We start from the raw sequence: 24,126 nt of genomic DNA on the forward strand, positions 1-24,126 counted from the left end.
AAGCTACTGGGAAATAATTTCAAAAATTTTACTTGGGTCCCGTATACATATTGAATTGTCAGTTGAAAATAATGGAAGTATTGTTAAAAATAAATTTTTTTTTTTTTTTTGAGACGGAGTCTTGCTCTGTCGCCCAGGCTGGAGTGCAGTGGCGCGATCTTGGCTCACTGCAACCTCCGCCTCCCGGGTTCTCGCCATTCTCCTGCTTCAGCCTTCCGAGTAGCTGGGACTACAGGCGCCTGCCACCATGCCCAGCTAATTTTTTGTATTTTTTTTTAGTAGAGATGGGGTTTCACTGTGTTAGCCAGGATGGTCTCGATCTCCTGACCTCGTGATCTGCCCGCCTCGGCCTCCCAAAGTGCTGGGATTACAGGTGTGAGCCACCGCGCCTGGCCCTAATAAAATGTTATAAAAAGAGTTATTGCCATGAGAAAATATAAAAACATGATGGCTTTTAGAATGTGTATGTGCATATTGACAAGGAGTGAAAGTTGTAGGGGTGCAGTGGCTCTAATCTGTAATCCCAGCACTTTGGGAGACTGAGGTGAGAGGATCACTTGAGCTCAGGAGTTTGAGACCAGCCTGGGCAACACAGGCTAGACTTTGTTTCTACTAAAAAAAAAAAAAAAAAAATTGCCAGCCAGGGTGGTATGAGCCTGTAGTCCCAGCTACTTGGGAGGCTGAGGTGGGAGGATCACTTGAGTCAAGGCTACAGTGAGCTGTGTTTGTGCCACTGCATTCCAGCCTGGGCAACAGAGCTAGACCCTGTATATATATGTAAAAAAAAAAAAAATGAATGAAACAGTGTAAGTAGAGTCGTTGAACATGAGTGGATCCCTTATAAAGCTGCTCAGTTTCAGAATAATACATGATATTAGGTATTTAGACGTTTAAGAGCCAATAAGAGGGAGGTGAACCAGATGTTGAGAAAACATTTTATCTTGCCTGCTTACCACAAGCTCTTGTGTCTGAGGTGGAACCGAGTCGTCTCCTGTAGCGTTTTCTGCATTTGCTGCCCGTGTAACCTGCTCTCAGGGAGCACCTGTTGATGAGTTTTCTGCATACTTGCTTCTCTCTTGGTATGATTTGTAGAAATTTATTTACGAGGGCATGCCAAAAGACAAAAACAAAAAATAAAAAGTTGAGATGGATGGGCGCAAGGAGATTATTCTGTCTGCAGACTTGTTTTTCATAAATGAAAGTACTAAAAAATACCGTCAGTTCTCATTATTGTTGGTAGTTATGTTCTATAAAGTCTCTGCAAACACCAAATTAGCAGATACTTAACTATTGCTCTTAAGGGAAATATAGGGGTAGGTTTCTGTGAGCCTCTGGTCACATTTTCACCAACTGATCAATACATAACCTTGTTTTATGTGTATTTCTATTTAAAGACACTTTATTTAATATATAACATTGATTCATTAACATTGAGCTCATGGCCAACAGCACTATAACTCATGACTTGAACAAAACTCATCTAACCCACATATTTTCTCCATAAGGCACATCACAGCATTCTTTTGCTTAGGAACACTAGACAGCACTTCAGCACTATGTTTCGGGGTCAATTTAAATACTAAAATCATCAAGAAAAATGCAAACAACCAAAAATGCAAGCATGGCACTAAATAGACCAAGAAAAGGACACTTGTTTATAGTCAGAGCTGAGACAAGAAGGCAGGCCATTGCCCTGCTTGCCCCCAACTGGAAATGTGCATGTTGACTGAGTAGTTATTTGTCACACTGCACATGCACTTCTGCAAATGACCGTGAGAGTGCTGCAAGGATTGATTTTGGGATTACAAATCAATTCTTAAAGTAGGTGAATTCGCAAATACAGAATCCACAAATAATGAGCCATTTGAAATGATAAAAATGTGTTGAAACAGTGCTGCTCTTAGGAAGAACTTGGTGCTCTTCCTTGACTAATTATTATTTTACTATTTCTCTTGTGTTCAAGTCAGAAGAGGTAAACCTTAGGATCTTCTCTGTATTATTAGAGAATCGGGCAGCATAGAGAATAGGGCATTTCTATGTACAGTGCTTAAATATTTTCTACTGATGGGAAAATACCTTATGATCAAAGGAGGCTGGGATAATTATTTTATGCTATTTTATAACCAGAGCATGCTTTGACTCACAACAGGCATTAGTTTCTTCAGCAGTCTCTGAAACCGCCATAAGAGAAGTTTAACAGGTATAAACAGTGATTAACCACTCTGTCATTTGCTTTAAACAAACAATGTAATTGAACAGAGTACATAACCCTTCACTCGCTCTTAGCAAACCTCCAGAGGTTCAGAACTGCCTGGACCATGGCAATCCATGGGAGACGGTTTTAGTGATTGTTTTCTTTTTCTTTCTCTTGTTCTCACTATATTTCAGCATAGCATTATAAAATATCGTGTTGCTAAATGCTTTGTTTTATATTTATTACCAACAGTAACTATAACCTTTCTTTTGAAACACAGACCTTCAACAAGCTTGTGGGAAAGTTTAGCCAGTCCATCTTTCACTTGAATTTAACACAAATACTCTCAGCCACAATGGAAGGGAAGCTGGTTGTCTGGGACATACACCGCCCACCCTCATCTGCCTCCACCTTTTTGGGCTTTCCCTATATCAAGCCTTGTAAATTGGTTCATTTGCAGAAAGAGGGTATCACTGTGCTTACTACAATCGATAGGTAATTTTAACTTAATTAAAAGATAGCTATAGATGATTATAAAAATATTTAAAAATTGTTATGGGAGGTTGGGCACAGTGGCTTACACCTCTAATTTCAGTTCTTTGGGAGGCTGAGGTGGGAGGATCACATGAGGCCAGAAGTTCGAGACCAGCCTGGGCAACATGGTGAGACCCTATCTCTACCAAAAAACAGAGAGAGACAGATGGGAGGATTACCTGAGCCCAGGGGTTCGAGGCTGCAATGAGCTGTCATTGCCACTGCACTCCAGACTGAGTGTCAGAGTGAGACCCTCCTGTCTTAAAAAAAAAAAACCTCTTTTGGATGTATATGCGTATTTTGTATATGCATAGAGTATTCTGGGGAGAGTCATAATGAACCGGGAACATTGGTTGCCTCTGAGGAAAAGAACTGAGAACTAAAATCAGGGATCGGGGTGGATTTACTTCTTTTTATAGTTCCATTTATACTAATTGGATTTTTAAAAAAATCATGAGCATGCGTTATGTTTAAAAAAATCCCTTTGTGTTGATGAAACAAAAAGGAACTAGATTTTTTCTTCTGTGCTAATTGGATGGATTTTGCACCCAACATTTTACATGCATTAAATGTAAGAAAATAATTTGAATAGCTATATTATTTTTGTCTGATTGCAAGATAACATTTACAGCTGGGAGCAGTGGCTCACGCCTGTAATCCTAGCATTTTGGGAGGCCGAGGTGGGTGGCCTCAGGAGTTTGAGACCAGCCTGGCCAACATGGTGAAACCCTGTCTCTACTAAAAATACAAAAATTAGGCAGGTGTGGTGGTGTGCGGCGGTAGTCCCAGCATCTTGGGAAGCTGAGGCATGAGAATCACTTGAACCCAGGAGGCAGAGGTTGCAGTGAGCCAAGATCTCACCACTGCATTCCAGTCTGGGCGACAGAGCAAGACTTGGTCTCAAAACAAAACAAAAATAATATTTACCCATTGTGAGAAGATCAAATGCATCAAAACTTAATAAAATTCACGAACTCTGACTTTGAGTGGCTGTGGAGACTCACAGATGGTCATTAAAGTCCTTAATTAAGACAGAGTTCTCATTTCAGCTGGGTCCCTTCCTTGCTGAGTGACCTTGAGCAAGGAACTTAACCTTGCTGAGCCTCTATTTCTTCATCTGTAAAATGGGCATAACAGTACTATTTCTCTCAGAGTGGTTTTATGAGGATTTCACTAGATAGGGATGTAACACTCTTTGCACATGCTTGGCGCAGGGGAACCCTAGGTAAATGGTGGCCATCATCAGTGTGTGAGAGAAGTTCCTGAAGGTGTGGAGAAAATTGCCTAGTGACGGGGACCCTGCCCATATGGTTAGAGTCGCTGGGCCATCTGCTTTTGAAACACCCATTTGCTTCCATTCACCTTTCTTTCGATGCAGGGGAACAATGAGGTCTTGACATGGTTTTACAAAGAGAAATGCAAATTGTCATCCTCACTCAGTGGGGCGAGAAGATAGGAGAACTGCAGTTGGCCATGCCATCAACCTTTAATCGGTTGGGGGTTAGGATCCAGTGAAGACCAGGCCTGGGTTCTCCAAGTTAATAAAACCCGGTCAGGACCTGGGAGTCCAAGAAGGAAAAGGTCTCTGAAAATACGTGGTCAGTACTGCTGCTTCTGTCCAGCAGAGGGCAGTGACAGATGTTCAAGCCAATTACTTGGCCCACCTGCCTTGCTTATTAATCAGAAGCCTCATTTAACCACTCTGCATATGTAAGAGAAAATCCTCCTCATCTGCCTCCCGTGATTAGAATTATGTCAAAGTCTTTTTTAAAAAGCCCATTTGGGATGGATCCAAGGACTGGAAATGAAAGCCATTTTGTCACGTGGCACTGCCTTCTGCTGTGATGACTGGACAGGGTTTTATGATCACACTAACAGTAGTGCCTTCCTGTAAAGTGGCTAGTGTCCCATTGCCAGCCTGCATGATTTCAGAGGGCTGGTGGAGCGATTCTCTCCATTGTCATCTGTAGTTATATGGGGATTGTATAATCCTTGTCCACCGACATTGTGTATGGCTGATCTTGGAGGTCAGGGAAGAACCTAGCAGACAGCACCGACTTTGCTTTAGATACACCTGGGTTCCCTGCATAGTCAAGCCACATGGCCCTGATAAAATTGCCAGGTATAAGTATGTCCCATGCAATATTTGGGATGTACTTACGCTAATTTTTTTGTTTGTTTGTCTGTTTTGTATTTTGAGACAGAGTTTTGCTCTTGTCACCCAGGCTGGAGTGCAGTGATGCAATCTCAGCTCACTGCAACCTCCACCTTCCATGTTCAAGCGATTCTCTTGCCTCAGCCTCCCGAGTAGCTGGGATTACAGGTGCGCACCACCACACCTGACTAATTTTTGTATTTTTAGTAGAGGCAGGGTTTCACCATGTTGGCCAGACTGGTCTCGAACTCCTGACCTCAGGTGATCCGCCCGACTGGGCCTCCCAAAGTGCTGGGATTACAGACATGAGCCACCACACCCAGCTACACTGAATTTTTTAATGCAAATTTTAAAATGTAACTGGGTATCTGTATTGTTATCTGCTAAATCTGGCAACACAATGCCCTGAGCAAATTTCTTAACCTCTGAACGTTAGTTTCCTAGATGTAAATTGGGATAACAGTAAAATCATTCTTGTTGGGCAGTATTAAATTAAGTTTTTGCAATGCCCTAGAATCCAGAGCCTGACATATAATTAGGTATTACATAGATGCTACTTGTTATTATTGCTATTTGCAAAACTGATGTTATTCTCCATTTCAGCTACATTGTCACAGGCGACATTAAGGGAAACATTAAGTTCTATGATCACACCCTATCTATTGTTAACTGGTACAGTCACTTGGAACTGGGCGCCATAAGAACTCTGTCCTTTTCAAAGACCCCAGCAACTCCTCCTACCGAAAAATCAAACTATCCTCCTGACTGCACTTTAAAAGGTGACCTTTTTGTCTTAAGGTAAGTTGTTAATGAATCTAGTCATTAGAATGGTTGAAAAATGATTGCTGTCTTCTTTAGTTTGCATGCAGTGGGAGGTTCGTGTTGTTCCTGGGATATCTCCCTGGCTGATTGTGATAACTATTGGATCATTTAAAAAATTAATGGGCCAGGTGTGGTGGCTCACGCCTGTAATCCCAGCACTTTGGGAGGCCAAGGCGGGCGGATCACGAGGTCAGGAGATCGAGACCATCCTGGCTAACATGGTGAAACCCCATCTCTACTAAAAATACAAAAAATTAGCCGGGCGTGGTGGCGGGCGCCTGTGGTCCCAGCTACTCGGGAGGCTGAGGCAGCAGAATGGCGTGAACCCAGGAGGCAGAGCTTGCAGTGAGCCAAGATAGTGCCACTGCAGTCTGGCCTGCGTGAAAGAGCGAGACTCCGTCTCAAAAAAAAAAAAAAATTAATGAAACATAAGGCCAGGCGTGGTGGCCCATGCCTGTAATCCCAGCACTTTGGGAGGCCAAAGTGGGCTGATCATGAGGTCAGGAGATCGAGACCATCCTGGCTAACATGGTGAAACCCCATTTCTATTAAAAATACCAAAAATTAGCTAGGCGTGGTGGCGGGTTCCTGTAGTCCCAGCTACTCGGGAGGCTGAGGCAGGAGAATGGCGTGAACCTGGGAGACAGAGCTTGCAATGAGCTGAGATAGTGCCATTCCACTCCAGCCTGGGCGACAGAGTGAGACTCCATCTCAAAAAAAAAAAAAAAAAAATTAATGAAACATGACTTTAATATTAAGACTCTTTAGTAACTGGAAGCTGGAAAGTCCTGATCCCTGAGCTCTCACCTCTGTTGAGTCTGGAGTCTTTTGCTGAAGGTTGGTCTCTTTTCTCTAAGCTGAGCTTGTCCTATCCACTGCGGTTAAAGGCACTGGATAATTAATAGCCATAACATTTCAAGACCGAATTATCTGTGAGTCTGCTTAATTACCCTTGCAGTATTTACAGGCACATCTGTATGTGTGCACCAAACTCCATATTTGCATACACAAATGAATATTTGCATGTGCAGATTAGCTAATTGTACAACTGACTGTCCATCTGCATACTTAATGACTCAATTTACATGGAGAAAAGTGGGCTTTTTCACTTGCAAATGGAGGCTGTTGGGTATTGGTGGTATATTTTTGGAAATGTTGGGTTAATAATGTCACTAAATTACAGACGACAGAGGCGTTTTATGTGCAATTAGAAGCAGAATAGCTGGCATGCCCCATTCCCTGCAAACACTGATATTGTTTGGTCTCTCCTTGGCAAACAGGAATTTTATCATTGGAACATCTGATGCCGCGGTGTACCACTTAACAACAGATGGGACCAAACTTGAGAAGTTATTTGTAGAGCCCAAGGATGCCATTTGTGCCATCTCCTGCCACCCATATCAACCCCTCATTGCCATTGGGAGCATCTGTGGGATGATCAAAGTGTGGAATTATGAAAACAAACAATATCTTTTCAGCAGGGTTTTTGAGAAGGGGCTTGGAGTCCAGAGTCTGACCTACAACCCGGAAGGTATTTTCGTCTTATCGGCCTACCATCGGTTCCACATGGACAGCCCCGAAAGGGATGGATGCACCTGGGCTGGCATAGCTCCAGGAAGTCTCCGTGACTCCAGCCCCCAGCAGGCTGGATGAGGCGCCTCCTCTCTGGGGCTCCCGCGGTGTTCTGGGCTTATCTGCGCGTCTCTGCGCGTTCACCCCAGGAGATCATGCGTTTCGGTTCGTTTCTCCGCACAGGAGCTTTGTTGTGTTAGTTGCTGTCTTCTCTGCACCCAGAACAAAGCCTGGCACAGACTCAACATCTCCTGAATGAATGTAATCCTTTTCCATCGTTCTCTGGCTTGTCATTTCAGGAGCCCTTCTTGGAGCTGGCTTTACAGAGGGGACAGTTTACATTCTTGATGCAATGTCTTTAGAAAATGAAAGCCCAGAGCCTTTCAAATATTCCAGAACCAGTGTGACTCATATAAGCTTTTCCCATGACTCCCAGTATATGGCAACTGCTGTAAGTATTTTCATGGACAACCCATCCAGTGGCTTAGCAATTTTATTTGAAACCAAAAGAGGCCAGACATAGTAGCTAACACCTGTAATCCCAATGATTTGGGAGGCCGAGGTGGGAGGATTATTGGAGGACAGGAGTTCAAGAGCAGCCTAGGAAACACAGCAGGATCCCATTGCTACAAAAACATTTTTTTTTTTTTTTTTTTTTTTTTTTGAGACGGAGTCTTGCTCTGTCACCCAGGCTGGAGTGCAGTGGCACAATCTCGGCTCACTGCAAGCTCCGCCTCCCGGGTTCATGCCATTCTCCTGCCTCAGCCTCTCCGAGTAGCTGGGACTACAGGCGCCCGCCACCACGCCCGGCTAATTTTTTGTATTTTTAGTAGAGACGGGGTTTCACCGTGGTCTCGATCTCCTGACCTCGTGATCCGCCCGCCTCGGCCTCCCAAAGTGCTGGGATTACAAGCGTGAGCCACCGCGCCCGGCCAAAAACATTTTTAAAAAATTAGCCAGGCCTTGTGGCGCACATCTGTAGCCCCAGTTATCCAGGAGGCTGAGGCAGGAGGACCCCTGGGGGCCAGGAGTTAGGTTACAGTGAGCTATAAGGCAGTTATGTTGGTCTGCCTTTATGTTGGGAGGGGAAAAGCAGTGGTCTTCGCTAAACTCCTGTCCCTTACAGCGCTCTCCGTCTCCACACTGGTGCGGGCACTCCTCTGGTTTGTGTACACAACGCTTCTGAAGCCAAAGCCATGTCAGCACACTGTGGGTGCACACAGTCCAGCCTCTGTGTCCCCTCAGGCCAGGCTCCCCCACACCAACGGGGTTCACTTGCAGCCTTCATACCTTTCAAAAACACATAGCTTTTTTATTGTATGTAGCTAGACAAAGAAAAGGGAGGACAAAGGCACAAAGGGTCAGGCTTTTGGCTTTCTACAGACAGCGAGGGGGCACCTGGAAAGGAGTGTAAAAACCACAGTGTCACGTTCATACTTTCTCCCTCGCTACCTTTTCAGTTTTCTGCTTTTAACTTTAATTTTCTTATCTGTAAAATGGGCATTAGGCCAGGTGTAGCTCATACCTGTAATCCCAGCACTTTGGGAGGTCGAGGCAGTCAGATTGCTTGAGGCAGGAGTTTGAGACCAGCCTGGGCAACATGGTGAGACCCCATCTCTACAAAAAATAATGAAAAACAACTAGCCAGGTATGGTGGCGTGTACCTGTAGTCCTAGCTACTTAGGAGGCTGAGGCTGGAGGATCTTTTGAGCCCAGGAGACTGAGACTGCAGTGAGCCGTGATCAGGCCACTGCACTCTAGCCTGGGCAACCGATCAAGACCCTTGTCTCAAAAAAAAAAACAAAAAAAACTAAACTAAAACTAAAATGGATGTTGTTTTACTACTTGCTTGAATAGACTAAGATTTTTTTTGAAGAAAATATTCTTAGTATTTTTTTTTTTTTTTTGATAGGGTCTTGCTCTGTTGTACAGGCTGAAGTGCAGTGGTATGATCTTGGCTCGCTGCAACCTCCTCCTCCCAGATTCAAGCAATTCTTATGTCAGCCTCCTGAGTAGCTGGAATTACAGGCATGTGCCACCACTCCCAGCTAATTTTTGTATTTTTAGTAGAGATGGGATTTTGCCATATTGGCCAGGCTGGTCTTGAACTCCTGACCTCAGGTGATCCACCCACCTCGGCCTCCCAAAGCGCTGGGATTACAGGCGTGAGCCACCGCGCCCGGCCCATAATGATGATTTTTAATTTACTAAACGTAAAATGGGTTAACTCCTCTTTTGCTCATCTTTAGGATAGAAGTTTTACTGTGGCTGTTTACATGCTGGTGGTCAGAAACGGACAAAGGGTCTGGGAGTACTTAGCAAGACTTCGCTCTCATCGCAAAAGCATTCGAAGTCTCCTGTTTGGGGTTTACCTGGACAGCAATGAGCCTAGACTGCTGAGCCTTGGGACAGACAGGCTCTTGGTGAGCTGTTTAGTTTTCATTGACCTGGTCGCCAGGACTGTGTCTCACTCTTGTGACATCCCTGGCATCTTGCATAGAGCCAGGCCTACAGTACGTGTGTTTGTTGGAGAAAATGAATGCACAGTGAAGGATCACAAACCTCTCCAGGTTGGCATTTTGCCTTAACATGGCTGAGACACCACCTGGGGACTCCTGTTCTGAATGAGGAGGCTTCCCGGGCAGCGACAAGTCAGAAGGCAAGGAGCGGGGAGTTCCCCACAGCTTGGAAAGCAGCCGCCCTTGCCTCCCAGTGTGCACGGGGAGGGCTGACACTCACTAACACTGTCTTCATGTCCATCATTTGGGGCCAGGCTGCTACCTAAATGTGAACACTAGGAGAGGTTGTGAGATAAGAGGAAAAGGTAGGGACAGGGGCAAACGCGGTATTACAGAGTCAGGTGAAATGGATTCAACCAGTCATTGTATCTGTTTTTCCTTCCTCCCTCCCTCCCTCCTTTCTTTTCCCCCTCTCCCTCCCTCCCTTCCTTCCTTCCCTTTCTTCTTCCTTCCCTCCCCCACCCCTCCCTTCTTTCTCTCCCCTTCCTTCCTTTATTCAGTTTCTCCATCCATTCATCCATCTGTCCATCCATCCATCCATCCATTCTGCCCTGCCCACAAAAGCATACCTGTATGGGCCCAGTTCAGTGGCTGCTGATTTGTGACCGCCAAGTGTTGGGCTGAGATTTAGATATGAATTAGTTCCTAAGATGATAAGTGACACAGTATAACAGAACTGTAAGACGTCAGGTATGGGAGTCAGCTGGATCTAAATTTGAATTTTTGAATTTTTACTCTGCCACTTTTTAGCTATGTGACCTTGGACAAGCCACTCTGAACATCCTTGACATCTGTTTTCTCATCTGTAAAATGGGCACAACAGTACTCCTTTGCAGGGAAGTTCTGAGGATGACATGACAGATGTTTTTAGAGCACTCAGCTCATTGTCTTCCGGGTAGTGAATTCTCAGTACTGACGACTTAGTCAGTGTCAGGTCTAGGCAAGTCTTCTCTTAGGAGACCTGATACCATCTCCCCCAGAACAGCACCATTGGCTGATAATTATAAAGGCTGTCACCCCAGAGCTTGGGGTTCTTTAGCTGAGCCTTTAATTTGGCTTGGTCCTCATGTGTGTCCATCTGGGCTCCTCTGCAGATAGAGTATGATCTTCTCAGGAGCTACAAAGACCACCTGGAAGTCCTGGACATTCACCACACCGACCAGGGCTGCTATCCCACCTGCATGGTCTGGTACCCACCACTCACCAGGGAACTCTTCCTGCTTATTTGCAACAGTGGCTACAAAGTGAAGCTTTTTAATGCTACCACCAAAATGTGCAGGTAAGCACCCAGAGCTTCCCATTGTGGGGGGCGTGGATCGAGTTCTCTGCCCCCAGCCTGTTTCAAGTCTCCACGTAGGGACCTGCAAGCAGCTTGGCTACTATTATCATCCTCTTCGCTTTGCAGAGGAGGAGACTGAGGCACAGATAACGTAAGTAATTCTCACCAAGGTCATGTGGCCCTGTGTGGAGGTGAGATGTGCAGAATCCAGGAAGGACACAGACCCTGGGGCCCTGGGAAAGTTGCTAATGCTATCTCCTGTTCTCCTCTCGTTAATAAAAACATAGTTTTTCCTGGCTACTAACAACTGTTTGATTTTTTCTTACTCTTGGGTCTCAAAGGAGTTTTAACTTTAATTGCTAGCCCTCCTTTGTTTACACCCTGCGTGAGCCAGGTACTGTTTTAAGTGCTGAAGACGATGAAAACAGAACAGTTTCCATCACTGTGGAGTTTACATGTTGGGGGGGGGGCAGGTGATGCAATAACGTGAACAAATAGCAAGGTAGTAGGTATGTGGTGATCAGGTCTGTGCAAAGAAGAAAAAAAAAAACGAAAAGGAAAAGGTGGGATAAAAAGATGGGGAGGCAGGGAAGGCCTTGGAGAGCAGGGGACATCTGAGCATCTGGACAGAGACTTGAAGGAGGCGAGGGGGAAGTGAGGGGCGGCTGTGCGGTTGGAGGAAAGACAGTGGATCAGCAAGGGCCAATGAGCGAAGGTGGGAGGCATCTGGGGTTTGGGAAATGCCACGAAGGCTGGTGAGGCCGGAGTGGAATGGGCAAGTAGGGGGCATGGGAGAGCGGGTCAGAGGTGCAGGCTGGTGCCAGGCACATGGCACCCTGGAGACTCTGGCTCCTTCCCGGGTAAGACGAGAGCTAGTGGAGGGTTTTGAGCAGGGGAGTGACATGTTCTGATTGATTCTTTAGAATGATGTCTGGCTTCTGTACAGAGAGCAGACTCTAGGGCGCAAAGGTAGAAGCAAGATTCGGGAAACTGGTGTGAGAGCTGATGGCGGCTTGGCCCTGAGGGCAGAAGGGAGGGGTCAGATTCTGGATATATCCTGCCGGCAAAGCGAACAGCATTTGCTAATGGAGGGAAAAGGAGGTGTGAGAGAAGACACCTCTCGAAGTCAGAAGAATGGACTGGACCTTTAAAGAGATGAGGAGGACAAGGGAAGGATAGCTTTGAGATAAACCAGGGGTCAGACTGGACAGGGCAAGCTTGAGATGCCTGCTTGGCATTCAGGTGGGAACCCACGAATCAGACTCTGGATTGTGGAGGTCCCAGGAGAGGCTGGGCTGGAGTCAGGAACACAGGATGGTTGAAGGCACGAGACGGGGAAGACACCAGCGGGGAAGCAGGGCATCTGCAGCCGGGGAACAGGGCGTCCGCTGCTGGGGAGCAGGGAGTCCACAGCTGGGGAGCAGGGCGTCCGCAGCCCAGCATCCTAGAGTGGCGTCTCCTCCCTCCTGATGCCATCCTGCACATGCACGTGGGCCCCTGTGCTTTAGCCCCTGTGAGCTCTCACAAGAAACACCGACGATTGTGCCTCGAGTGCAGCAGCGCCTGCACTGTCATCCCGTTCCCTCATCCACAGCCCTGCTAAATATTCTCCCACTGAGCTTCAGGAGGCTGTGTGACTTGTCCAAGGTCCAGCAGGGCAGGACTTGACCCTTGACCCTAGCCCCGACCCCATCCTCTACTCAGCGCTATGGGGCCTTGACGCAGCCCTGGCTTTGGGATCTTACCTGGTCAGCCCTGGAGGGGAGCTTCTGCCTTTGATTTGGCTGTGTCTTAGGTATGGCTGGAAAGAAGGATGGAGGCAGGAGAAGTTGGAAGGGAGAATGTTTCAGTGATCCGCCACGACCACCACCACTGCCACTGCCACCACCACCAGGAGAAGGAAGTCAGGGAACTGGCAGCAATTGGCCCAGGCTTGAGGACTATCATGGTTTTAAAATGTATCTCAGATAAGACAGGTCCTCAAAAGGCCAGGACCACCCGGAATTTTGTTGTTGTTTTAAACGGTTCTTTCCCAGAAGGCACAAGAAAAATGACTGAGAAATGCAATGTTTTATGGTAGAGAGAGAAATCCAGGACAATTTTCTTAAACGATTAAAACACTCGAAAGCATGTGTAAAGAGGAGCTTTAGAAAGACTTCACAATCATTGTGCATAGTTTTTAATGAACACATACTTTTTGGACAAAGAATATCTCTCAGATATGCGCAGTCCTAAGACACTGAATTGGCAGAGCTGGAGAATGAGGGCTGGCAGACCTCGGGCCTGAAGTTCCTGCTAACGGTCATTCACTGGAGGAAAGAGGCAGGAGGGACTTTTAGACACAAAGTTGGGACCTTCTGCCTATTGATGATCAATCTGAAATTAGCATAAAGCATCTTAAAAATTGTATCAAGGTGATACTCATGTAACATAAAACGAACCACTTGAAAGTGAACAGTTCAGCTGGGCGTAGTGGCTCACGCCTGTAATCCCAGCATTTGGGAGGGGCCGAGGCAGGTGGATCACCTGAGGTCAGGAGTTCCAGACCAGCCTGGCCAACATGGTGAAACCCTGTCTCTACTAAAAATACAAAAATTAGCCGGCCGGGCGTGGTGGCTCACGCTTGTAATCCCAGCACTTTGGGAGGCCGAGGCGGGCAGATCACGAGGTCAGGAGATCGAGACCACGGTGAAACCCCGTCTCTACTAAAAATACAAAAAAAAAAATTAGCCAGGTGTGGTGGCGGGCGCCTGTAGTCCCAGCTACTCAGAGAGGCTGAGGCAGGAGAATGGCGTGAACCCGGGAGGCGGAGCTTGCAGTGAGCCAAGATTGCGCCACTGCACTCCAGCCTGGGCGACAGAGCGAGACTCCATCTCAAAAAAAAAAAAAAAAAAAAATTAGCCAGGCGTGGTGGCACACGCCTGTAATCCCAGCTACGGGAGACTGAAGCAGGAGAATTGCTTGAACCCGGGAGGTGGAAGTTGCAGTGAGGCGGGATTGCACCAGCCACTTTTACTCCAGCCTGTGCGACAGAGCTAGACTCTGTCTTAAAAAAAAAAAGAAAAAAAGAAAGTGAACAGTTCCATGGTTCCATGGCATTTAGTACTTACGGTGCTGTGCAACCCCCACTGTAGCTTCAGAGCATTTCCATCATTCCAGAATAAAAGCCCTTGCATAAAGCATCTTGTAAGCTGTAGGAATAAGAAAGCCTCATAACCATGGCTTAATTGGGAAGGAATTGTCTTTTTGTGATAAATCCAAAAGAATTTAAAAATGCATTTAAAAAATATTTGAAAGAACATGAAAAGGCAATTCACAGGAAAAGGCCAATAAACCTGTGAGCAGATGCTCACTAGTATGTCAAAGATGCAAATGAAAACAAGATATCATTTTTTCACCAATCAGATTAGCAAAGATAAAAATGATTGATAGTGCTTAGCGTTGGCAAGAGGCCAGGGAAACGGGCACTCTCATCCACTGCTGGGGGCGGGTGTGAATCAGTCTAACCTTTTGGGAAAGCAATTTGTCACCCTCTATTAAATTTTATCATATCTTCTGACTTCTAGGAATGTAGCCCACAAAAGTACTCACACAGTATGCCAAGACATAAGTAAAAGGATGTCTTATTTGAAAATATTTTTAAAAATGGAAACAATCCAAATGCCCGTTAATAGGGGATTAGTTAAACGATGGTTTGTCAGTACACTGGAACGTGACGCTGCTTTTAGAAAAGAAAAAAAGAGGAAAAGTAAGACAGCTCTCTGTGTAATGACGTGGAAATATCTCAAAGATGTAATATGAGATAAAGCAAATTACCAATGAAGCATGAATAGCATAATTCTATTTTTATATAAAATTATAATTACAAAAGAAATTCTTGAGTCATATACACCAAACTATTACTCATAATTATCTTGGGATAGGGTGCAGCAATGTGGAGATAAAGATTTTCTCCTTCTTCTTCTTCTTCTTTTTTTTTTTGAGGCAGGGTCTCACTCTGTTGCCCAGGCTGGAGTGCAGTGGCATGATCTCGGCTCACTGCACCTCGACCTCCCAGGCTCAAACAATGCTCCCACCTTAGCCTCAGATCACCAAGCCAGGCTAATTTTTCATAGAGACAGGAAACTACTGTGTTGCCCAGGCTGGACTCGAACTCCTAACCCCAAGCAATCCTCCCACCTTAGCCTCCCAAAGTGCTGGGATTATGGGCATGAGCCACTGCGTTCTGCCCATGACCAGAGTCTTAAAACCTATGTTGAGATTTACGGAATTTTAAAAACCTCTCCTCTCCTCTCCTCTCCCCTCCCCTCCCTTCCCCTCCCCCGCTCCTCCTCTCCTCTCCTCTTCCTTTTGATGGAGTCTTGCTCTGTCACCCAGGATGGAGTGCAGTAGCGTGATTTCACCTCACTACAACCTCCACCTCCAAGGTTCAAGCGATTCTCATGCCTCAGCCTCCCGAGTAGCTGGGACTACAGGCGCGCACCACTATGCCTGGCTAAGTTTTTTTTTTTTTTTTTTTTTTTTTAGTAGAGGTGGTCTTTCACCATATTGGCCAGGCTGGTCTTGAAACTCCTGACCTCAGTTGATCCACCTGCCTCGGCCTCCCAAAGTACTGGGATTACAGGCGTGAGCCACCATGCCCCATCCGTGACCAAAGAGTCTTTTTTTTTTTTTTTGAGACAGAGTCTCACTTTGTCACCTAGGCTGGAGTACAGTGGTGCAATCTCAGCTCACTGCAACCTCCACCTCCCGGTTTCAAGCGATTCTCCTGCCTCAGCCTCCCGAGTAGCTGGGATTGCAGGCACCCGCCACCACGCCTGGCTAATTTTTGTATTTTTAGTAGAGATGGGGTTTCACTGTATTGGCCAGGCTGGTCTCAAACTCCTGACCTTGTGATCCGCCTGCCTCGGCCTCCTAAAGTGCTGGGATTACAAGCATGAGCCACTGCACCCGGCCTGACCAAAGAATCTTAAAACCTATGTTGAGATTTGTGGAATTTTAAAAACTCTTTCTCTTTTTGCCTTCAGAAAGACGCTTCTGGGGCCAGCTTATGGTTCCCCTATTGAGCAGACACAAGTCCTCCCAGTGAGAAGCATGGCGGAGCTACAGAAACGCTACTTGGTGTTTATTAACAGAGACAAGGTAACAGCGCTCTCTTCTCCAGTTCTGGGAGTTGACTCTGTGTGTCATGAGCAGCAGTCATTACCAAAGATCACGAGACTCAGAGAGTTCTGGGTTTACAGCCAAGCCCAACTGCTTCCACCCCAGTCAGCTGTGATACTGAAAATTGCCCTTGATGAGTTAGGAAGACTCTGGGGAAATATTTCTGAGCAGAGTTACTGCATTTTCTATATTCCCAATGAAGATACATGGGCCACCAAAGGATTTTTCCTTCTTACTTATTTACATGGAAAAACTCTTATAAAAATATGCAAATTAGTTACACTTTGTTGTACATTTAATGAATAATCTACGTTGAAAAGTGTAAAGTCGGGCTGGGTATGGTGGCTCATGCCTGTAATCCCAGCACTTTGGGAGGCTGAGGCGGGCGGATCACGAGGTCAGGAGATCGAGACCATCCTGGCTAACAAGGTGAAACCCCATCTCTACTAAAAATACAAAAAATTAGCCGGGCGTGGTGGCGGGCGCCTGTAGTCCCAGCTACTCGGGAGGCTGAGGCAGGAGAATGGCATGAACCCGGGAGGCGGAGCTTGCAGTGAGCCGAGATCGTGCCACTGCACTCCAGCCTGGGCGACAGAGCAAGACTCCATAAAAAAAAAAAGAAAAGTGTAAAGTCATAGGTTGTGAGATTTATTCTGGAAAACCCGGGACAACTGACCATGAAGGCAGGGAGGAAAGCTTCCCTTCTGTGTACCTGTTAGAACTGTGCAAGGGGCCCCCTACCAGGGCTGGTGTGTGTGGATGCCCAGCTACATTAAATGTCGCTCTCACACTCAGAGATGGGTCTAGACACACAGGTCCTTCTGGCACACAGATCTGGAGGTGACATGTGAACGTGCCAGGCCTCTCTTGGGCCCAGCTACCTGAGTCTGAATATCCAATTATGTGTTCCTTTCTAGGTTGGACTTCAGATCTTACCAGTTGATGGCAATCCACATAAGACATCTGCTATTGTTTGCCACCCAAATGGAGTGGCTGGCATGGCCGTTTCCTATGATGGCCACTACGCCTTCACTGCGGGAGGGCACGATCGCTCGGTGGTGCAGTGGAAAATTACCTTAAGGTACACGATGGGGCGAGAAGGAAGGTATCAAGTGTAAACTCCTTTTCACTCAGCAACAGTGATAGAGACTGAAACCTACTGCGTGCCAGGCACTGTGCTAGGATGTCACAGGGCCTGGCCTTCAGGTTGCTCCCTGGTGGCATTGCTCACGTTACTCTGCAGACGAGAGTTGCTGTCCTGTCCCATGGACCAATGGTATTTGCAGTTCAGGCAATGTGACAGCACCTTGGGCTCACCCTTTCTCCCTAAAATGCTTCTCCCTCTGCTCTACATATCCACACCTGCTAGAAAGATCTAGGCCGACCCTCCAAAGCATGCACTACGGAAATAGTAAGAGGATCATTTGAAGTGGGTATATTCGGCTTCTCTTCTCACCCTCCCTGCCCTGAACGGAGAACCTCTGCCTGAGGCGAGGCTGGAGAATTCTAGAGTTGAACATTGGACAGTATGTGGACTTTGAGGTGAAAGGGATAATATGAGTTTGAATATGGACCCACCCTCTACTGGCTATGGGGCCTAGGGCAAGCTTCTTAACGTCCCTGATCTTTGGATTCCTTGCATGCGAAATGGGGGTGATAATAGGAACTTCTGTAGGATCCCTGTAAAGATCAGGTAGTTTAATACGGGAAAAGCACCTAGTACAGAGCAAAGTACTCAGCAAGTGAACGATTTCCTTTCATCTTTTCTTCCTGTAAGGGCAGTTGCTTATGAGCTCAGGATCTTCCCTAATAAAGAGGGGACAAGCACCCACACTGTCCTCTTATCTACCCAAATCCGGCGTGCTGCTGCAGGGCAGAGTCAACCACGTGGCAGCCGGTTCCTGTTCCTGACCACTTCTCCAAGCCCCTGCACTGCCTGTGGCTCGGCTGGGCCTCTCTCTTGGCAGTGTAACGTTGAGGAGCAAAAACGGCTCAGAGGCACCTTCCTTCCTCAGAGAACAAACCTGATTCCTGGCTGCCAGCACAGTGTACCCCCTGCCATCTGCCAAATGCACATCTTTCTTTTTATGGCAGATATTGAAGCTTCTACTCTTAACCTGAATATGAGCAAAAATAGCCAGTTAAATCTGCTTTGGAACCACGGTGGTTTGAGACTGCACTTGCAGCTCTGACTTCCACCCCGCCTTCACCTGAGAGAGCAGATCTTGGGAACTTGGGGATTTAGGAGCTGGAGGTAAACTCTCCCATTGAAAAGGGATCATGGCCTCAGAATGGCTGCCTGGTTCCTTGCTCCCTGGCTTGTTGCCTGGAACCATGGGGGCAAGCCACACCCTGTGGGGACAAGCAGAACCTTCCCTTCTATTTGTTGTCGTTGTTGTTGTTGAGACAGGGTCTGGCTCGGACGCTCAGGCTGTAGTAGTGCAGAGGTGTGATCATGGCTCACTGCAGCCTTGAACTCCTGGGCTCAAACAATTCTCCTGCCTCAGCCTCCTGAGTAGCTGGGACCACAGGCACATGCCACTGTACCTGGCTAACTTTAAAAAAATTTTTTTTGTTGATACAGAGTCTCACCAAGCCTAGGCTGGTCTTGAACTCATGGGCTCAAGCCTTGGCCACCCAAAGTGTTGGGATTACAGATGTGAGCCACTGCACCCGGCTAGAACCTTCCTTCTAAAATGTTTGTCTTCTTCTCAGTCGTCCTGGGATCTGGAATGGTAGAAATTTAAGAAGAAGAAAAAAAGGCCTCTGCTTTCCAATAGCTTTCTCCTGGCCAGAGTCCAGGCTTCTGAGAATTTCAATTTAATCTGTGGCGGGGACAAAGGATCATTATAAACTAATTATCACTTCATTGCTGCTTCTGGTGACAATATGATCAGCACTTCACTAATGGAAAGAAATGTAAAAAACCTAAACAAGTCAACAAACAGAATTTCCTACTAGAGTTACTGACGATGAGTTGTAGGGGAGATAAAGATGATAAATCCCCTCACATTCGATCATTTTAGTGAGTGCACCCCTTGGCCCCAACTGCTACCATCACAGTCTATGGCGCTTCTGCCCTGGGAGAGCCCCTTCCATCCCCTCTCTCAGGGTTCATTCCGCACGCCCCTTGTTCTTCCCCTCCGTGCTAGCATGCCACCCTTTCTCCTCTCCTTGTCTGGCATCTGTTTCAAAATCCTGCATTACTTTTTTGTGCTCATCCTCCCTGCCTCCTGTCATCCTGCTGCCCTGCTCAGCCAAGAGCAGAGAGACTCCAATTTGAATCCTAGCTAGTCACTGACTGCTTGCTGGATGACGCCAGGCAAGTCCCTTCACTTCTCGGAGCCTCAGTTCCTCCAACTGTTAAATGGGACTGCTACCACCAAGTTCAGACCATTCCTCCTCCTCCTCATCCAGGGAGCGTTTACAGAGCACCTACTGTGTGCTTGCCGCAGGGCTGAGCTTTAAGCTCCTTTCCAGAAGTACTGTATGGATTGCCAGGTACAGAGCAGATTTTCAGTAAGTGTCATTTCCCTTTTGTGCCCTAATGACCTCTTTTCTGTTGCAAGTGTTAAAAACACAATTTAGGCAAAAGGGAATGTATGAGAAGGTCGTTGGGATCACACGTAGCTACACCGCAGGAAGGTCATGGACAGCGGCACGCTTGGTGCCCACAGCACTTGCTGTCTGCTTGGCCCTGCTGTTGGCTTCATTCTCTGCAGAACTGGGTTTCCTTACTCAGCAGGAAGATGGCAGCTGACAGTTCCCAAATTTCACAAATTATAGCTCTCACCACAGAGAGAGGGAGTCTCTTTCCCAGCTTGTGTTGGAGAAATCCCAGTGCAGCCCCCAGGCCCCTCTGGGGTCAGTTGACGGTGGCCAGGAGGTAGGGGATGTAGGGGAGCTCTGAACACCGGAGCCGGGAGCTGCGGGCTGTTCTCAGAGGACCAGGTGCTCTTGCCAGCCTTTCCCCTCAGGGGCTCCTGGTGGGGACAGGCTCCTCTGTGTCACTTCCGGCCTTTACCTGGCCCTGCTGCAGAGCCACATGGCTAAAAGTGGCCTTGTTGCTCACGGAGCTTGTCGGGATTGGGCCTGGAGGCCACAGAGCGGGAGCCCTCTCAGCTGGACACTTGCCTCCATGGCCTAATATTTGAGCTGAGAAGTGGGGGAAGACCCAGCCCTGCTGGAGGGGCCCTCAGGCACCCCTGGAGAATACCCAGGTTCCTCAGACCTTAAGCCAGCTTGTGCATGCCTTGGTGAGAGGACCCAGGACAGTGCGTGGCAGACTCTTCCTAAGAAAGGTGTAGGAGTGTGCTAATACCCATTTCTATGGCCGTAATAATCCCAACCACTTGTGCTGAGTTTTCTCAGGGCCGGGGCCTGCACTGAGTGAGTTCCATGTATCATCTGATTTCATCCTGACAGCCATCCTGGGAGCCAGGCACCACTATTATCCTCATCAAACACATCCAGAAGCTAACTCCAAGGGGTCTGATGACTGCCCAAGCAATGGAGTAGGCAGTGGGGCTGGGATTCACGGCCAGGGCTAAGTCCACCCCACACCTTAACAAACATTCATTACAGGATGAAAATAAAGGACTTTTGTCTCCAATCTTTGTGATATGGTTTGGCTCTGTGTTCCTACCCAAATCTCATCTTGAATTGTACTCTGATAATTCCCATGTATTGTAGGAGGGACCTAGTGGGAGATGGTTGGATGGTGGGGGGGGCGGGGGGTGGTTTCCCTCATGCTGTTCTCGTGGTAGTGAATAAGTCTCACGAGATCTGATGGTTTGATAAGGGGAAACCTGTTTCACTTGGCTCTCATTCTCTCTTGCCACTGCCATGTGAGACGTGCCTTTCACCTTCCGCCATGATTGTGAGGCCTCCCCAGCCACGTGAAACTGTAACAATAAACCACTTTCTTTTGTTAATTGTGCAGTCTGTTATGTCTTTATCAGCAGCGTGAAAATGGACTAATACAGTACATTGGTACCAGTAGAATGGGGCACTGCTGAGAAGATATCTGAAAATGTCAAAGTGACTTTGGAACTGGGTAACAGGCAGAGGTTGGAACAGTTTGGAGGGCTCAGAAGAAGACAGGAAGATGTGGGAAAGTTTGGAACTTCCTAGAGACTTGTTGAATGGCTTTAGCCAAAAGCCTGATAGTGATATGGACAATAAGGTCCAGGCTGAGGTGGTCTCAGATGGAGATGAGGAATTTGTTGGGAACTGGAGCAAAAGTGACTCTGTTATGTTTTAGCAAAGAGACTGGTGGCATTTTGCTCCTGCCCTAGATATTTGTGGAACTTTGAACTTGAGAGATGGTTTAAGATATCTGGTAGAAGAAAAAAAATTTTTTTTTTTTTGAGATGGAGTCTCACTCTGTCGCCCAGGCTGGAGTGCAATGGTGTGATCTTGGCTCACTGCAACCTCCACCTCCCGGGTTTAAGTGATTCTCCTGCCTCAGCCTCCTGAGTAGCTGGGACTACAGGTGTGTGCCACCACACCTGGCTAATTTTTTGTATTTTTAGTAGAGAAAGGTTTTCACCGTGTTAGCCAGGATGGTCTCAATCTCCTGACCTCGTGAGCCACCTGCCGCGGCCTCCCAAAGTGCTGGGATTACAGGCATGAGTCACCGTGCCTGGCCTCTGGCGGAAGAAATTTCTAAGCAGCAAAGCATTCGAGAGGTGACTTGGGTGCTGTTAAAGGCATTCAGTTTTATAAAGAAAGCAGAGCATAAAAGTTCAGAAAATTTGCAGCCTGACTATGTGATAGAAAAGAAAAACCCATTTTCTGAGGAGAAATTCAAGCCGGCTGCAGAAATTTGCCTATGTAATCAATAGCTGAATGTTAATCTCCAAGACAATGGGGAAAATGTCTCCAGGGCATGTCAGACATCTTCTTGGCAGCCCCTCCCATCACAGTCCTGGAGGCCTAGGAGAAAATGGTTTCCTGGGACAAGCCCAGGGTTCCCATGCTGTGTGCTGCCTAGGGACTTGGTGCCCTGCATCCCAGCCACTCCAGTCATGGCTGAAAGGGGCCAACATAGAGCTCGGGCTGTGGCCTCAGAAGGTGCAAGCCCCAAACCTTGGCAGCTTTCATGACGTGTTGAGCCTGCAAGTCCACAGAAGTCAAGAATTGGGGTTTTGGAACCTCTGCGTAGATTTCAGAAGATGTATGGAAACACCTTGATGCCCAGGCAGAAGTTTGTTGCAGGGGCGGGGCCCTCATGGAGAACCTCTGCTAGGGCAGTGTGGAAGGGAAATGTGGGGTCAGAGCCCCCACACAGAGTCTCTACTGGGGCACTGCCTCGTGGAGCTGTGAGAAGAGGGCCAAGATCCTCCAGACCTCAGGATGGTAGATCCACTGACAGCTTGCACTGTTTGCCTGGAAAAGCCATAGACACTAATGCCAGCCCATGAAAGCAGCCAGGAGGGAGGCTGTACTCTGTAAAGCCACAGGGATGGAGCTGCCCAAGACCATGGGAACCCACCTCTTGCATCATCATGACCTGGATATAAGACATGGAGTCAAAGGAGATCATTTTGGAGCTTTAAGATTTGACTGCCCTGCTGGATTTCGGACTTGCATGGGGCCTGTAGCCCCTTTGTTTCGGCCAATTCCTCCCATTTGGAATGGCCGTATTTACCCAATTCCTGTACCTCCATTCTATCTAGGAAGTAATTAACTTGCTTTTTATTTTACAGGCAGAAGGGACTTGCCTGTCTCAGATAAGACTTTGGACTATGGACTTTTGAGTTAATGTGAAATGAGCTAAGATTTTGGGGGACTATTGGGAAGGCGTGATTGGTTTTGAAATGTAAGGACATGAGATTTGGGAGGGGTCAGAGGTGGAATGATATGGTTTGGCTGTGTCTCCACCCAAATCTCATCTTGAATTGTACTCCCATAATTCCCATGTGTTGTGGGAGGGACCTGGTGGGAGATGGTTGGATTGTGGGGGCACTTTCCCCCATACTGTTCTCATGGTAGTGAATAAGTCTCACAAGATCTGATGGTTTGATAAGGGGAAACCTGATTCACTTGGGCTCTCATTCTCTCTTGCCACCGCCATGTGAGACATGCCTTTCACCTTCTGCCATAATTGTGAGTCCTCCCCAGCCATGTGAAACTGTAAGTCCAATAAACCTCTTTCTTTTGTAAATTGCCTAGTCTAAGGTATGTTTTTATCAGCAGCATGAAAACAGACTAGTATACCATATGTGCATTTATTTATTAATTCTTACAACAATGCTGTGAGACAGAATCTTCTCATTTTATAGTGGAGGACACTGATGCCAGGAAGGTTAAGTCACCTCCCCAGAATCACACAGCTTGCCAGAGGTAGAGCCGGGACTTGCACACATGTCCGTGTGACTCCACACTCTGGACGCTTCCCCACTTCCCCACTGTGGTCTACATGAGGTGTGCTTGATGTCGCAGCAAAGAGGCTAATCGCCCGATTAGCAGTAATCCAGTTAGTGGATTATTAGAATGATTTCTGATGATTAGCCTTTTGTAGGAGGCAAAGTTGGTCTCATACAAAAGTAGGTTTTCTTACCATTGAAAGGGCCTATTTTTGGAAAGTCCGACCTTGTGTTAGAGAGCAGAGGGTTATTTTTATCTGACTGGCATGGGTCCCTGTGGTCTCCTGAGTTTTTATGGAAGCAATTAGTGTTGGCAGTCCACTTGCACAATATCCCATTCTTTTGACTCTGATCATTCCTGGATCTAAAGTTACGGGTAAGGCTGCTCTGTCTGGGAGGATTGTGGTTTCAGAACACAGGATGCCTCCCCCACCCCCAGGAGAGACATGTTCCCCAAAGATTGCAGACAAATTGCCAAGCACCTGCTCTGTCGTCATCAAGAGAATATCACCATAATT

The 24,126-nt window shown here is 47.0% G+C and overlaps 1 protein-coding gene across 5 annotated transcripts in view; it reads left to right on the forward strand.

Annotated features, from left to right (window-relative positions):
- The window catches only part of CFAP251 (cilia and flagella associated protein 251), an 84,993-nt gene that overhangs the window by 33,467 nt on the left and 27,400 nt on the right, over positions 1-24,126 (forward strand). For 4 of the 5 annotated variants that reach the window (XM_063614651.1, XM_055236958.2, XM_055236959.2 and 1 more), the window contains 8 exons: positions 2,475-2,689; positions 5,487-5,681; positions 6,986-7,236; positions 7,577-7,728; positions 9,527-9,700; positions 10,891-11,075; positions 16,103-16,217; positions 17,156-17,319. In XM_063614651.1, coding sequence (XP_063470721.1) covers positions 2,475-2,689; positions 5,487-5,681; positions 6,986-7,236; positions 7,577-7,728; positions 9,527-9,700; positions 10,891-11,075; positions 16,103-16,217; positions 17,156-17,319 — 1,451 coding nt within the window. Of the gene's footprint in view, positions 1-2,474; positions 2,690-5,486; positions 5,682-6,985; positions 7,237-7,576; positions 7,729-9,526; positions 9,701-10,890; positions 11,076-16,102; positions 16,218-17,155; positions 17,320-20,663; positions 21,173-24,126 lie in introns of those variants that run through there. The other variant, XM_055236961.2, reaches the window with a different exon arrangement.

This window comes from Symphalangus syndactylus, chromosome 13 (assembly GCF_028878055.3).
Source record: "Symphalangus syndactylus isolate Jambi chromosome 13, NHGRI_mSymSyn1-v2.1_pri, whole genome shotgun sequence".
In the NCBI taxonomy this organism is placed as follows: Eukaryota; Metazoa; Chordata; class Mammalia; order Primates; family Hylobatidae; genus Symphalangus; species Symphalangus syndactylus.